Raw genomic sequence first — 16,556 nt, forward strand, 5'->3', positions numbered from 1 at the left:
AGGAAATTGTGCTAGAAGATTTATCATCAGACTTGGTAACTCTGTCATCATGATCTCATAGGTAAAGCTCTTTCCTATTTTAAGAAGCTATAGCTCAAATACAATTGCCTACACATGATTGATGCTCATCTCTCATACCTCTGCTGAAGTACCACATTGGAAACCCTGTGTGAGTCCTGTGGAAAATGGCCTGGGTTTTTTTTAGCCACACAGTAAAGTGGGCTCGTAGTACAGCCAAGAATGCAACAGCGGCTAAATACAGCCTTGAAAAGTCAGCCATAAGCCAGGGAGATGTACAGGGCTGGAGCAAAGGAAGACAGGAACAAGCAAGCAGCAAATAGTGAAGTCTGCAAACAAATCATTGTCAGTCAATCATGTTACTTACTGAGAAGCGTTAGGGCGAGGAGATATTTTGCTTAGCTTCCTCAGCAAAACTCAGAACAAGAAGAAAACTAAAGAACCCCCAAACATCCTCTGTCAGTCTTTTAGACTACATTTTTAAAGCAAAACCTTTTCTTGATTATCTGGTTAGAAGCTAGTTAAGAGGCTTTCCACACTATTCACGTTATTCTATGGGTAGCCTTGAAAAGCAAAATATTCTAATTATGATTACCTAAATCTTACGGAAGAAATAGTCAAAGCTCTCTAAAATGCCTAACCACCAACATTCAGCCCAAGCTTACAGAAACTACCTGTCAGAGTTAGAGGTTTGAATACATTCCACTTCTGACTTTTTCATCCATTCCCCTTTCTGTTATGCTGATGTCCTGAAATACAGCTCCCACTAGAATGCCATTGCTGAGTAAGTGAGATACTTGATCAGTAGGAGATGAACTGAAATCATCCAGCCTTTGTGAAATGCATAAATGCCAGCCAGATGAAAATGATGAGTTTGAATCTGCTCACCTTTGCACCAGTCTCCTTTAAAGATGAAGAACTGATGCATGACTGAATTAGGATTGAATTACTGTGAAACAGTAAGTATAACATTTAACTTGAACTCAAGTTTCATCTGTAGGTGGACTGGTAGCGTAGAAATGTCCGTGAGAAATGAAACCAAGATACACTTTTCTATCCCGACTTACTAGCATCAACTAGATCAGGAGATAGGTCAACTGCTTTACACAATAATGGTAACAAATCACTGGTATTTGAAAAAGTGGGCAAACTTTGATGAAAATCCTGTGAATGAAGGTACATTTAACAGATACTGCTCCTATGTGTGCAAAGTATTTTACAAGAGGATAGAAAAAAAAAGTCTTCATCTCAGCAAGTTTACGGACTAAATAGATTCCAAAGAAATGCAATTAGAAGATACACACCATGCAGACATGAATTAGAGCAGAAGAGAGCACTATGAACTCTGGGAATAATAAATTCTGAGTTTCTACATGTGTCTTATGTTGATCAAGTTTGGTGTCAAATAAAGTAACATACTGACAGAAACTTCCTTCTTATTTGGGACACAGATCCAATACCCTTTCTACTACAGATTCTCTAGGGTACTGGAGGAATGAATTCACACTGCAGTTTCTCTTTCAACAGGGAATGTGCATGGCTTTCCTCCTGTGCCCAGCTGCTTGCTTTAAGGAAAAAGTGGATGATAAGCCTTTGTCAGATCTGACTGTAAACAGCTGACTAGTTCACAAGTCATTAAAGGAGTTGACAGATAGTAACACCAAATAAGTCCTGTTTCTATAGGAAATGAGGCCAAAACCAACCAAGATTGATTGCTACAATGCTGAAAGAACAAACCACGTAGGTGGGGTTTTTCCCCCTCGTACAACACTCCCCTTCCTGAACCACATACATTTTTGACATCTACAAAGTGTTCAGCAGAGAATAAGACAACCTGATGTTCTAAGCATCTGCATAACTTGTCATTGAATGAAATTTTGTTTCCTGTAAATGTTAACATCTTTATAACAAAATCACAGGATTACAAGGCTTTGTTTCTCATCAGGTATATAGTGAAACAATCAAAGCAGCCAAAGTCTACAATAGTAATACTGATGAAACCAAATAAAAACCTGCTTTGCTTCACTTACATAAATCCATATATTTTGCAGCCCACAGCAATACACGTTTTCAAAAGGTTTCCAGTTATACTGAGTCACAGATACAAAAAAATACTGATAGTACCTTATCTTTGCAAATTTTAAAGTGTTTTCCAGCTATTGATGGATAAAGCTGATTTTTCCCTTCTGATTTGCTTAATTATTCCATGCTGAAAACAAAGAAGTTCATACCAACATTTTCATACCCAGCAATTAATGGATACCTTGGGTTGGGGGTGAGATAGAAGCTGACAGAGCTCCATTTTTGATCTATCGTGCTTGGTAACACTGTCTTGTTCATTACTAGCACATAGCTTGTTGATTTTCACTCTTGCGTAACCTCCAGAGATGCATCTCTAATGCAAAAGCCACAGTGATTTCTTTACCAAATCAAAGAGGTGATGACAGGACTTTCTTTCTATAATAAGGCCATAAAGAGATTTCTCTTGTCACAACAGAAATTTAGGAAGAGCCAAGATGCTAATGAAGTGCAGAGAAAAGCTTCTTGGAAATGGACAGGTGAACATGTGTGCTTGGGAAGACTTTGTACATGCAAGGAGATGGAGGGATCTTGTAGACATTACTTCATGCTGAAAACTGCCGCTTTAACAAGAAGTCCTCTGCTAGGTTACTACACCGACCACCAAGGCCCAAAGGCCAGGAATTTGTGGCAAGCTATCAATCTTTACATTGGACATACAAAAAACCCCCACAGCCTCCTTGCAGCCCTTCTTGATCCTGTATATCTCTGATTAAAGACAGTAATTTCTTGCAGAATTTTCTCTCTTTAGCTTTCACTGGTAAGAGATGTGAGGAGGCCAATTAATTCCTTCTCAGGGATGAAATAAACTACACCTCTCCTAGGATAAATTGTTTAACCCAAGGTGAAACTGAATTTTATTAAAGCTACTCCTCAGTTCCCAAATAATGTCTCCTGTCTCAAGACACAAACTTACTCCTTATTGTTTTGCCAAGTCTTATTAATGCGCACAGCATATTCAGCATTTCACACTACTGCACGTCAATATACCAATACCATAAAGACAGATTGCAGAATTCATAAGCTTTTCATCTCTTGAAAACACGTGTGGATTTTAAGAACAAGCAAAGAAGACTTAACATCAACAGCATACTTGTCACAGAATGAGAAACTAAAATATTAACTATTTTCATTAAAAGGTGTAGAATTTGGCAAATGCTCATTTTTGTTTTGGAATCTGTACTTGTTCCTGCTTGGTGATGGGTAAGAATTAGATTTTAGAAAGGTTCCGAGTTCAACTTGGAGAGACACCCTTTAGGAATTCTATTGACAACCGAAAACTATGAATAGATGAGTTCCACCCATGTGGGATTCTTCCTGGGTTATTTGATACAGTAACTATGTATTTCTTAACCTGGAATGAAACTGGAATGTACACACAAACAAAGCAGAATCTACCTTGTAACACCCTTTACATATTCAACCCCATATGCACCAATCCAACACTTAAAGGCTTACAAAAATTTCATGATTGGTTCTCTTATAACCTAAGGCAAGTGAAAAGAAACTGAGGATGATGGCCCATAGGTGATAGATGATTGTGATTAGAAGAGAAGGGGTGGAGATTGTATCAAAACAGTTTAACAGGGTTTGTTTCTTTCATGATCAAAGCAGAACAAAAGCCAAGAAGGTTCTCCTTTTGGGATTAACACACCCTGGCACCTGCTAGAACCTCCCATACAATCTTACCACCCACATATGCAAACAAAATGCTGTTTATATAACAGCGATGCAAGGATAAAACTGCTCAGGAGAGCAATGCCTTATATAAAGAAGATACAACACCAAGAGATGTGCAGACACACGTCGCTTGTGCCAAAGTAAAACGTTCTCTTTGAACACATCTGATGTCAAAAGGTTGCTGGAAGTTCAAAAGTTCAAACTCATGAACTTACATGAACATGATCTTAAAAAGCTGGAAAAATACACTGATTTTTAAAATGCTTTTTTGGACCATGAAATGCCTTCAACAAAAGCTCATTCACTTCAAATTGTTTCATTGTTGGTATCGGTATCTGAAACTCTGAGGCTGATCAGCAGGTGGCCTGAGTAGGAGATGTATTTGATTAGATCATGGTGCTGGGATTCTTTCAGGGCACAGCTGACAATGAGGGACAATGTGACAAGCACAGGTAGTCTTCAATGTATTTCTCAAGTTATATTCCTGGCCTCCAGGTTTCCCATCTAAATCACTACAGCCACTGACACATGGCTGTTAAGACCAGGTGGAAACAACTGTATCCTGCCCTCTCCAGGCAGTGGCTTGGCTGATCTTTAAAGATCTCCCCCTCAACAGCGTGCACAAACGCCTGATCACAGATACCTTTGTCATCAGGAAGCGCAACCTGGGGACCACAGAGGGAGAAATGTGTCTTTCAGATGTATTTGTGTTTGTCTTTCAGAAGACAAGCACAAACTTTCGTGGAAATGCAAGGAATAGACAGGAAACTGGAATACAGGGACAGACTGAGGCACTCTCTTGAAGAACAGCTCCAAGAAACTTAAGAATGTACAAATGGCTGCTGTGGTTCCACTTGTAGGCTGACAGCTTTGCAACTGTGAGATTACCCAGGTTGAAGCCTCAGATAGACATGTGTGAGTCACAGAGAGGGATGTATGGCAGCTCTTCAGACAACATGAATCATCAGCAGTGACAGCGAAACAGAAACGCTGATGGAAGTTCCTGGAGGAAGCAGAGTGCAGCATGATGCCAGCTGAAATGGCTAAAAGTCTCAGCTCCTCACTGCAAAGTTCCGTATTCCTATTGCTAAGTGAATAAGTCCTCACTTCTTAGTAGGGGGAGGGGGAAAAATAGATCTTTCAGAAGATGGGAAAATGACAGAGCACATGCCAAAGCTGTGCTTGGCCAAATGAACAAAGGAAAGGATACAGCTGAATAATTTCCAAAAAGACTGAGAAGATCAGAAGAACACACAAGGCTAAACTGCTTGTTCTCCCATGAATTCGAAGTGCTACAGGAAGGAGAAAGTCACCTGGCCAGAACAGGCCAGGTGAAGACACAGGTGCACAGAGACGATACCTGTCCTGGGAATTCAACTCTTCTTGCAGTTATATGCTGAAGGTATCACACTGAATGCTCTAGCTATCTAGCTGAACTGGCACAGGTTGCCCAGAGAAGCTGTGGCTGCCCCATCCCTGGCAGTGTTCAAAGCCAGGTTGGATGGGGCTTGGAGCAACCTGCTATGGTGGCAGATGTCCCTGCCCATGGCAGTGGGGTTTGAACTGGATGAGCTTTAGGTCCCTTCTAACCCAAATAATCCTGTGATTAATATATCCTAAAGTTCAAAATGCTCCAGCTCCTCTCCAGTCTGGCACACAACACAGCTGGTTCCTGCTGCCTGCTCTTCTCCTTAAATGACATTTTTCTTCCCAATTCAACATACATCCCACAGTGACAACTCTCAGACAATAGTGTCACAAAACTACTGGCTTGGTTGCTTTCTAAAAGTGTTTCCTGTGGAAAAATTAGCTGCCAGGAATGGCAGGAATTCTCTGGCAGAGCCACTGGTCATTGTAGGGAGATTTAATTTCCTGTTTTGCTGGTTAATGCCACAGTCCTCACCACAACAAAAGTAAAGTTTTGTTAAATAGAAATTTAAAAATACCCATCCATGAGAGAGTTCATACATCTGGTGGCAGCAGAAACTGACCTGCATATCATGATAAATTAAAGAATCTATATGTCTTGTAGCCTATAAAATAGGATTTGAATCCCCAGTGCACATTTGCAAACAGCAAGCTGTGAGAGGCAGCATGATGTTAGCCATTATTCTGGTGAAAATTCAGGTTTTATAGAGACTGTGGGAAAATAATGGAAGATTGGTGAGAAGGATTATAAATATAGTCAAGTAAGCTGCAGCTGAGTGATAGAAAATACACATATATCGTACTAATTGTTGTTTAGTCTTGTATGTTGGACAAGTAGAAAATCCGTGCTTCAATGAAAGGCCTGTGATTGACTTAGAATCAAACATGCTTGAGACATGCTGTGGGACAGATCAAAGCACAATGGTAAACTACACCTGCATGGATGCCTGAAGTAGAGGCAAAACCAGCAGGTTTGGTCATCCTCCATACTACTTGTGTCCCTACTTCATGGCCCAATACTGAGTGCTGAACCTCTGTGGTCGCTTTCCTGGCTACCTGAGCCCTGCCAGAAGCATGGCCTGAAATAGATGATGGGGCTACCCCCCAGATAACTGAAATGACCATGCACGGATTGCCATGGAAAGCAGCATCAGATTCTTCTCCCAAGTTAGCGGGGAGATTGGGATGGCTATTGGTTACTTCTCTTGGAGCTCTTGACCATGAAGTTGTTGCACTATAGAGTAATGAGAGAATGGGAAAAGGAAGTCAGGACTTTACAAGACATAAAGGCAATTGTGCAAGAAGTAATTACTACTCAAGCAGAGTGGTGCTATGGGCTGCAAGATACTGCAGAACAGTTGATAGCATGTAGTGGCTAGGGTTAAACCATGACAGTGCTTTTTGTTGCCCAATGTGAGGCATGAAGGGTTGAAGATAGATTTGGTTGGAATGTACTAGTTCAAGTTCACAGTTGTTTTTGCTGTTTAGCTGTTAATCAGCAGGCTTCTGTGCTTGCCATGGGCCTTGCTTGCCTTACTGTGTGTTAGAGTCCAGTGCTCCTTGGTGGCTGCTTTTTGCTTTCACTGCTTGCTGTCCTGGTCATCACCTTACTTTGCTGTACCTGGGAACATTTTGATAACATTGATGGATCATGCATTGATTATGGGATTCAATCTGGACAGGGTTGCAATAATGAGAGGTATCAAACTGCAGCTTCTAGAGGAGCACCTGCCTCACTAAAATCCTTGATTATACCAGCAGTCATAAATGATACAGGTCACGTAGGTCCCCTAGCAAATACCTTGAGGGAAACTGGGGGTGTAACTTTGGGACCATCTTTGAGGGTGGTGTGTAAAGGAAAGCTGGCGAAACCAAGGAGTTACACTGCAGGCAGTGAGGAAACAGATGTGGAATGATCTTGTACAAGCTGGTGTCCCAAATCAGAAATAAATGAGATCACATCACTAGAAATATTTCGCCAATGGCAAAAGTTAGCGCCTAGGCAAAAAAGCCGATCACCCCTGGCCACACCACTAACTCTGTGCCCACCCTCCACCCCTGCCTGCCACCTTAAGGCAAGGCACTAAGTGGCAAATGCCAAACCAGCAGAAATGAAGGTGTGGCAGGTCCCTCAAAATTGCCGCCACTGCAGCCTCTTACATCAAGTGGGAACAACACCCCTATCTTCCATTAACTATAAAGTCTAGGGGAATTTTACATGTTAGCTCTGGTGGATTCTGGAGCTGAAGTTGTTGCATTACACAGTAATATTAATAATAAAGAAGCCACATCACAGATCCGTGGAGCTGGAGGAAATCCGACCCCTGCCCTCTGAGCTAAGGTTACCTTAACAATAGGAAATGCCACTCCATTTACCAGGACAGCGTTAATTGTTCCAGTGAAAGAATATATCTTGGTATTGATGTGTTGGCAAAACAAACACTTGATATTTCATATGGTTGATTTTCCTTCAGGACTTCACAAGTGGGATTTGCTATTTGATCTATAGCTATCTTGCATGGATTCCTAAAGTGGGATCCTGTTGTGCTGCCCATGCTTGCCAAGGTGGTAACAGTAAAACAATATTGTATTCCAGGGGGGAAAGAGGAAATTATTCAAACCATTCAGGCACTTCAACAAGTGGGAATTGTTAAGGAAACCATGACTGCTTTTAATAATCCTATTTGGACTGTTCAAAAACCAGACAGCACTTGGAGAATGACTGTAGATCATAGATAATCGAATAAAGTCACCCCCCACTTGCAGTTATGGTACCAGACATAGTTACTCTTATAGAAAAAAATCAGCAAAAATTTACAACCCTGGAAGGTGGTGATAGATTTTTGCTAATGTTTTCTTTTCAATAGCCATTATATTTATAAAGCATGTGCACATAATTGTGCTATTTGTATACAGCTACATTGAAGGGCATTAAATTGGCCATGGGGAAAGATAAAACGGGGTCAGTGAGCCTTGAATACCTGGCAGGTTGATTACATGGGCCCCCTGCCCCTATTGAGGTAGTGGTGATCTGTATTCGCTGCAGTGGATATGGTGTCATTACAGTTTTTTGCTAAACCTACCAAATATGCTAATCAACATAACACAACTGAAGCTTTAGAACAGCTCATTATCAATACAGATCTCCTCATCAAATGCAAAGTGACCAAGGAACACACTTGATTGGACGTAACGTCCAAGACTGTGCTCAAGGGCTAGGAACAGATCGAATATTCCACATTGCCTACCATCCCCAAGCTAATAGCTTGATTGAAAGAATGAACAGGACATTGAAGAAACAATTAGAGCAGCTAACCAGTAGTAAAACAATAAACACTGGAGTTCACATCTTACTAAAGCAGGTTTTTCCTTAAAGAGCTGGAACATTCATAACCAAACACCCTATGGTTGTAATACAACACCTCCAGAATGAAATATGTTAAGCCCTGAAATTCTTCCAGATGGTATCTCTCAAAAATATTAACTCCAGGGGAAATGGAATCATGTAAATCCCAGTAGCTGTATTGCAGAATTATGCTGTGCTAGGTCCTTTTGATATTAATGGTCCTGATTGTTGTTTTTTCCAGGGAGGTAACAGGTTTACACCAAGGAACATTACAAAATCGATTGGTGGTAGAATATCTCCTCCTTTGACACCATAAACACTGCTCCAATTTTGAAGGCATGTGTTGCTCCAACATAACTGATGAATCACCCAGCAGAGAGGCTGACATTCAGCATCTTCAGGACTTAATACATCAAATGAAACAATCTACTGGTAGTGCCTGACAGGATGAGTGGAACACCCAATTCAGAACATTATTGTAGAGATATGTTCAATCCTTTTTTTAATATGTGTTTATTACGTGCCTCTGAATTACCCTGCCTTACACCCCGCAAGCCCAAACGGACACCTCCAGCTTTGCCAGTCCCAGTGGAAATGGTGACTTAAGCGAGGGGGTGGAATTCGGGAAAATGACAGAACATTGGTGAGGATTATAAACACACTCCTGCCTGTGCCAGCTCCCAGGAGACCCAGACAGTCCCCAAGCAGCCGTTATCTTATGATTCTGGCCATTATATTCATGAACTTGCTTCTGCAATGGACTGCAGCCAGCTATGTCCCTCACCAACATAGCAGGCAGAAAATGCACATTACCTTGCTTGTTTCTGAAAGCTAGAGTGCTGTTTACAGCTTGCAAAGGTAGTTAATTCTCACGCTGAAGAGGCATAAGTAGATGGGCAATGGGAATAGCTACTTCATGGCTTTCTTTTACTAACTACCTCTACTGAGCAAGAATAAGCTGCTTAGCAGATAATTACCCACAGAAGACCCTCTAGGGTTCCGGATCAATTCTGTCCATTTTTAGATCGCTGCAGCTACCTCTTACCAAAGAGATGCTTCCTCCATACACTAAAGGGTCACAGACTCACTCTGACTGGATGGGCCCCCAGCTGGTCTCTGGTTTGTCCTTGTGTTCAAAGGCAGGTCAACATCAAATTTCCGGCAGGGTGCTCAGGGTTTTGCCCAGGTGCCTCATGAAAGCATCCATAATGGAGGCTCCAGAGCAACGTGTCTCAGTGCTGTTATCTGCATGTTGATTCTTTTTTTTCCCCATTTATGAAACCTCTTCAGCCTTCAGGCAAAGTATGAACCATTAACCACCACTCTTTGAGCCCAATGATCCAGCCAGTTATTAACCCATATAGTTGTCTACCCATGGAGACCGCAATGTCCCAAGGAGCATAAGAGGACAGTATTACTAACGACAAGGTAGATGACATCCATCATTCTGCCCTCATTCACAAATCTAATCACTTCATCATAGAAGACGGTCAGACAAACACCGTTTATACTTTCTACATCCGTGCTCGTTATTCCTTACCTTCCCCCATAGGAAACTACATTTCCTAGAAGTTATCCTATCTTTTGAAGACATGTGAAACGTTTGTCTTTCTCAAGTTATCAGGGATGATCTTTGATATCTGTGACCTGTCAAAGATGGTAGCGTGTGATATTAATATGGCATCAGCCAGCACACTTGGATGCTTCCTTCTGATCCCATGCACTTGTATGGTTTGAGAGTTCTCAATAGATCCAGGACTTGATTGTCTTCCACTACTGGTAGTTTGGCAACAAAGAGGCTTGGAAGACTTCGTTGGTGAAAGAAAGCATGGAATACCTCAGCCTTTCCTGTATCTGCAATCACTAAGCCATCCACACTATTCAGCAATGACCCACATTTTCTGTGTGTATTCATTTACTACTAATGTAGCAGTAAAAGCTCCTCTTGCTTCTCTTGATGTCCCCTGCAAATATCGACTCCTGGTGAGCTTTGAATTTCCTAACACCATTCCTTCATGTCACTGCAATGTTTTAAATTTCCTCTTTCATAACCCAATTCCTGCTTCTACCTTTTGTATACTGCCTTTTTTTTTTGCACTGGAGCTTAATCATGGGTTATCTGTTTAGCTGGGCCAGCTTCCTGATACATTCACTCAATTTCTTGTTCTTATACTAAAAGGAGGTTGTCCTTAAAGGCCTGACATGCTCGGTCTTTCAAGCCAAAGCAAATTACTACATGCTATTTTTGTCAGGGCTTAAACTTCCAAAATTTAATTAGCTGAATTTAGAGATTTCAGATGTTAACAGGGTAGAGACTCCAGCCCTGCTGGAAGCTTATTGTACAATGCGATCCCTAGCCTTGCATGTAAAGTCTCATATAGCACACATGTAACTCAGTGACTCCTGTAGCAACTCTTTATGTGGCTACATGCTTGTCACATCTCAGTTTGCAGAAAGACTTCTTCAACATTTCCTGCTTCCAATGCATTGAGCTCATCACATAGCAGAGTAGATGACAGAAACAAGGGTGTGGATCTGAGACCTGTGATTATTAGCTGAGAGTGCTGGTACAAAGCAACGAATTTCTGGGGCTCGAAACCAAGGAGAAGGCAGGAACTGAGGATGAGGAGGTCATGTCTGTGGTGCAGCTGTGCAACAGGTGTAGTAATTGGTAGAGAACTCTGACTGGAAACCAATTCTCAGTATTTTCCTGTTGTCACTACAGCTATGATACCCAGAGGGCTTATGAAGATTGTGCTTTCCACTAGTACATGTGCAGTGGAACAGGTTCAAAAGGCTTAGGTGCTGCAGGTGAAACAGGCTGGGGCCAGCAAAGTCCCCTTTTAGTTTGTTTTTACCCAAAGCAACACCAAGAAATGAAGATACTTCAGGAAAAAAGGATTCTGTCGGCAGATCATTTTATGGTTGCACAGCTGAGGCTGCAAACATTAGAAAGGCTGTAGAGTGATCAGCCTTAACCCTCCCTTCTTTCTCTTCTTTTATTAATAAGCCTTATCACATGACTTTAATTGTGGGAATCAGTTTATTTTTTCCCCACAGGACTCATTAACATTTATATTAAGTTTGCATCCAAAATGCCCCAGTTACACTAACCACTGCAAATGCACATGAAGTAAGTTCTATCTTATATGTGATACAAGTATATGTGAAAGGACAGAGCATGAAGAAATTACAGGGGGCATTTGCAACGTACAAGAAAATGACTCCTATGAGAACAGTTGCATGGCATATTCTTGTCATGACTTTCTTTTTAAACAACCAATGTTTTCTATGAGATCTTCACTGGGGAGTAAGTAACATTATAGTGCAGAAAGGAAAGGAAGAAAAGCAGGGGAGCCAAAAGCATGGAAGGTACTAAGACCAGCTGCTGGAGTATCAAATCAATAGCAGAGTAGAACAGTTCGGAGAGGGTCCAGATGTCACAGGGCAGAGGGTAAACGTAATCAGCTTCTGAATTATAGAGCCTCCAAATGGCAGAGTCTATCACGGTTTTGGGCTATCAAGTAAGTGGGGAAGACGTTACTGGGTTTTACTTCATCCCAGGCTCTTTTGTCCTTCCATCAGGGAGACTGAAAGCCCTGGAAAAGTCTGTAGTCTTGTTCACTGCAACTGAAGTGCTATTCTCAGTGCAGAACAGAAAAATTGAATGTACAAATAGCTTTATACTGTCTTGGAGGCTCTCTAAGGCATCCAAGGAAATAATCTACCAAAGGAAGAGAATTGTTGTATATGTACTTTAGGAAAAAATGTTTTCACTAGGCAAACATATTTATTGTTTTAAAAACTCAATGTCCCTTTCAATTGACACCCAATCAACAACAATATAACAGCAAAAGAAACCATTGCTAGAAAAGTACCTTCTCCTGCGTACTACAATTACATAAATAAATAGGTTAGCTACTGAATTGTGCTTTGGAAAAGGGCAAGTCCAGGCTACAGGTTCTGGAAGAACACAAAGCGTCTGCCTGTGTTATAAGTTCTAATGAAGTGGAAGACAAGGCCCACGACCCACCTCCCAGAGCCTATGTCTTAATGTGGCCCATCTTCCAAGGAATTATAGCATCACAGAATGGTTTGTATTGGAAGGAACCTTAAACTAGTTCCAACCCTCTACCACAGGCAGGGACACCTTCCACTAGAGCAGGTTGCTCCAAGCCCCGTCCAACCTGGCCTTGAACACTGCCAGGGATGGGGCAGCCACAGATTCTCTGGGCACCCTGTGCCAGGGCCTCACCACCCCCATTGTGAAGAATTTCTTCCTAATATGTAATCTAAATCTCCCGTCTTTCAGTTTAAAGCTATTCCCCCTTGTGCTATCCCTACACATCCTTGTAAATAGTCCCTCTCCACATTTCTTATAGCCATTTAGGTATTGGAAGGCTTCTATAAGGATATATGCTATAAGGAATGCAAGGATGCAGCATGGCTGTGGGGATGTGGTTAGGCCTGGGTTCATTATTCTGTGGGAGTCTGTGCTATCAGCTAGAATTGAGTGAGTCAGACTTAAAATAATCACAGAAGCTATTCAAACCAGCAGTCCCACCCCAAAGTGGTATATCTCTTTCCCCACAACAACAGCTTCTCTTCTGGTAGGATGCTTCCCTGCTTCTTTATCACTCAGGAAAGGACAGTGTCCTTTCCTGTCCTTGGTATGCCACAGCTTGCTAGAAGCAAAGAGAACCTCCCTACTCACCCACATTTGATCATCCCTAATTACCTTCCCCAACCCATTAAACAAAATCCTGTCTTTGGCAACCTGGGGGTTTTGCTGTATCAGAATTGCTTCTCTATTTCTGTCATGCACGCACAAACACAAAAAATGTCCTTACATCATTAAGATGTAAAACACATTGTTCCTGAGCCAGTGTTTTCAAAAGCAGTGTTTCCAAAGCCAACATTTCCTGAAGCCAGTGCTTCCTGTGGGCTCCCTAAAAAAAGAGGGTTTATGGAGCCGATTTCTGCAAAGCCTGATGTTCCAGTCAGTCAGTTGCGTGCAACTATTGCTATGTATTACTGGCTTAGAAGCCTTCAGTGTGCCATGCCCTTGCTGTAGCTTCAGCACCACTGGTTGCCTCTCTCAAACCAAAACACTCTCCTCCACTCCTTGCAAAGTAACAGAGCTGTAACTAACTCCAAGAGCTTCAGAACTGTCGCAAGTCTTAAGTGCTAGAACCAGCACCATCGGTCACACCCCCTGAATATCCTAGCACTATATTTCCCTTCCAATTTAAGGTGTTTAGTAGTGAATTCATTTACTGAATAGGCAGTATGTGTGTGAAAGTGTTAGGGGAAATAGGTGCAAGTTGGAGAAAGAGCAAAAAAGAAGGAAGCAAGGAGGAGGACTGGAATCATGACAATCCTAGGTCTGGTTCCTGCTCAGAATTCCTTGTGCACCCAGCTGCCCATATTGCTCCTCAGATCCCAGCTGTGAAGTGGGAAGCACACCTCAGGGAGGTGTTGCAAATACAAACACCCTGGAAGACTGTGTGAAGTTGCACACCTAGAGCAGTATGCCATGTAAACAGCTTAAGTTGGAAGGAATAGTATCTGTTCCTGTAAAATAGGATAAAGCATAAGTACCCAACAGGGTGAGGCAGCTGGGGTGGAGAAACAGACCAGACAGGAATGGGGAGATTCCTACCAGGAATGAGATTCCTGGTTCATAGAGGACTCCTGTCTCTTATTGTTTCCTTCTTTCCTAATCTGTGTTTGAAGCAGGAAGAGAGGGGAAACAGCATGTAATTCGTAACATGGTGCTAGACCCGGACATACCAAATCTGCCTGCGATAAGCCTCCTGAGCTTTCTAAGGTTTCACTTCCTCTCCACTTCCTCAGCCATGGATGGTATTTATCAGTGGTTCAGTGCTTCTCTCACATCACACAGCAGGGTAAAACCTCTTTTCCTCCAACCCTATGGTGCTTATTAGACTTTACTAATCTAGCAGATAGGTCTACTAACATTTTCTTCATTTTTTTGCCACCCCTTACAGGCCAATCTTTATTTCCTTTTTGTTCACCCTCAGTAATATTCTTCTTTACTTCTCTAGCCATGGCTTTCCTATTAAGGAGGAAATTCTAGTAAACCCCTCATGGGAGTCTACTGCTTTCAAAACTGCTTACTTGCAGCAGTTTAACAGTAACTGAATGGCAAGGCTTATTCCTTGAAATTTACCACTCAAAGTGAAAGCAGAGACTCCAGACATCGTTGTGGCAAATAGCTAATACATAAAATGATGACATATAAAAGGATGCGAGATTAGGTTTCTGGAAGTGAATCCCAAGAAAGGCCTTTCAATCATTGCACAAGCATTTTTGCTTTCCTCATCCTACTACACAAGCCAAAGATTGGGAAACACTGGTACCAAGGGAGACACCTAAAGCCAGACAATCATTAAGCATGACACAGGGTGTGCCTTCATTAGAGTGCTAGGTGTGTGAGAGCCCCATTTCGAGAAAGATATAAGATAGCAGTTTATTTCTAAAACAGTGGAGCCCCTGCCACAGTCATTGTCTAAAGCTTTCAGCAGGGATGGTCAGGTGACTGCTTAGGCTCCAAAAGCAACCTTCTCCACTCCCCTTTCACCATCACACCCCACTGTAAAGCCAGCCTTTTTCTCATCACTACAAGACTTTCTACTAACGATCACATCATGATCCAGAATTAGGACACTTCAAGGCAGACAGTACATTCTCAGAACAAGCATCACAGACCTGTAGACTTGGGTTCTTTTGGCAGAAGCAGATCTTTGGTTTTGTGGTTTATTCTTTAGGTTGCTACATGCCAACTGTTCTACAAATGTTCACATAAATGAGGAGTGCTGGTTTCAAAGAGAACAGCTTGAGAAACTAGGAAGCAACCTGGCTCGGTTTTTAAGCAGTAGAAGACAGGAGAGAGCCGGCATTAGTAAAGTGCAGGCATCAGTTAAACCAACCCTGCAGTAACGTAAACATCAAGAAAAGACAGCTTCCTCTGCATACTTTTTTTTGGTTACACTTGTACAGAAATAAGTCACACTTTAAAAACCACTCCACACGCACTTTAAATTGATAAAACAGCGTTCCATTAGTGGTTAATGCAACATAAAGTCAACTCCACCAACAGTTAAGCTTTAGAAGGAAACTACTGCATTTCAGCATGCAAGTGTTTGTTGTGTTTAATATGAAGTAGAGGCTAGTTAATCCACGGGACCAGCAGTATGTTGCTGGAGCACTCACAACTCTCACTGCAGTTTAGGATGACAGAAAAAAAGCAGCATCAGATCCCAGGATTATAAAACTTAACGCACAAGCCCAATCCATACAACCTGTTCAATGGAGACCAAGACCGCCATAAAACTAGCCTAATAAGTAATGTTGCAACTACTTGTTTTCAATATTGAGGCAATTAGGGTAAACAATTAAACCTTACCTTCATTCCTTTTGTAATTCCATTTTTCTTATAGATTCCACTTTTTAAGAGGTTATTCTGTTTCTGATGATGATGATGATGTAGATGTCCATTGCAGACAGCACTGGGATTAGCCATCTGTTTAAATTAGTCAGATTCTCAGTTCTTAAGGGTATCTCAGGTCTTTCTACCGTAAAAAAGACAGTGGGACGAGCAGATAAAGTTCTTGGTTAAGGCCTGAAAGGTATCCAACTGGTCTGTCAGGATTTTCTGGGATGAGAGAAGGATCTATCTTTTGCAATATCTTAGAAACTTAAAACTGTTTCTTTCGTATACCTTCAGCCCCAGCAAGTTAGGTCGCGAAATACATAGCAGGAGGTGTGCTCTTAAAATCTCTGAGAAATACGTCTCATTGCTGGCTATTGTATGAACACAGCTTCTATGAGTCAACAAGGCTGCTGCAGCTATCAAGAAGTGGGTGGATTCAGAGGCGGAGACACTTAAAGATACATTACCTCTTAAACATCTCCCAGTGAGGAACATTAGAGTTTCTCCTCCTGGTTACACGCAACATAGAGCTACATTACTCCTTTTAGA

At 41.8% G+C, this 16,556-nt stretch overlaps 1 protein-coding gene across 1 annotated transcript in view; it reads right to left on the reverse strand.

Moving 5' to 3' along the window:
* SPTLC3 (serine palmitoyltransferase long chain base subunit 3) overlaps positions 1–16,097 on the reverse strand; it is an 87,825-nt gene extending 71,728 nt beyond the window's left edge. The window contains exon 1 of the mRNA XM_030489926.1: positions 15,981–16,097. Within this exon, the coding sequence (XP_030345786.1) occupies positions 15,981–16,097 (117 nt within the window). The remainder of the gene's footprint in view (positions 1–15,980) is intronic.
* Between the last annotated feature and the right edge of the window lie 459 nt (positions 16,098–16,556).

This window comes from Strigops habroptila, chromosome 6, assembly GCF_004027225.2.
Source record: "Strigops habroptila isolate Jane chromosome 6, bStrHab1.2.pri, whole genome shotgun sequence".
NCBI lineage: Eukaryota > Metazoa > Chordata > Aves > Psittaciformes > Psittacidae > Strigops > Strigops habroptila.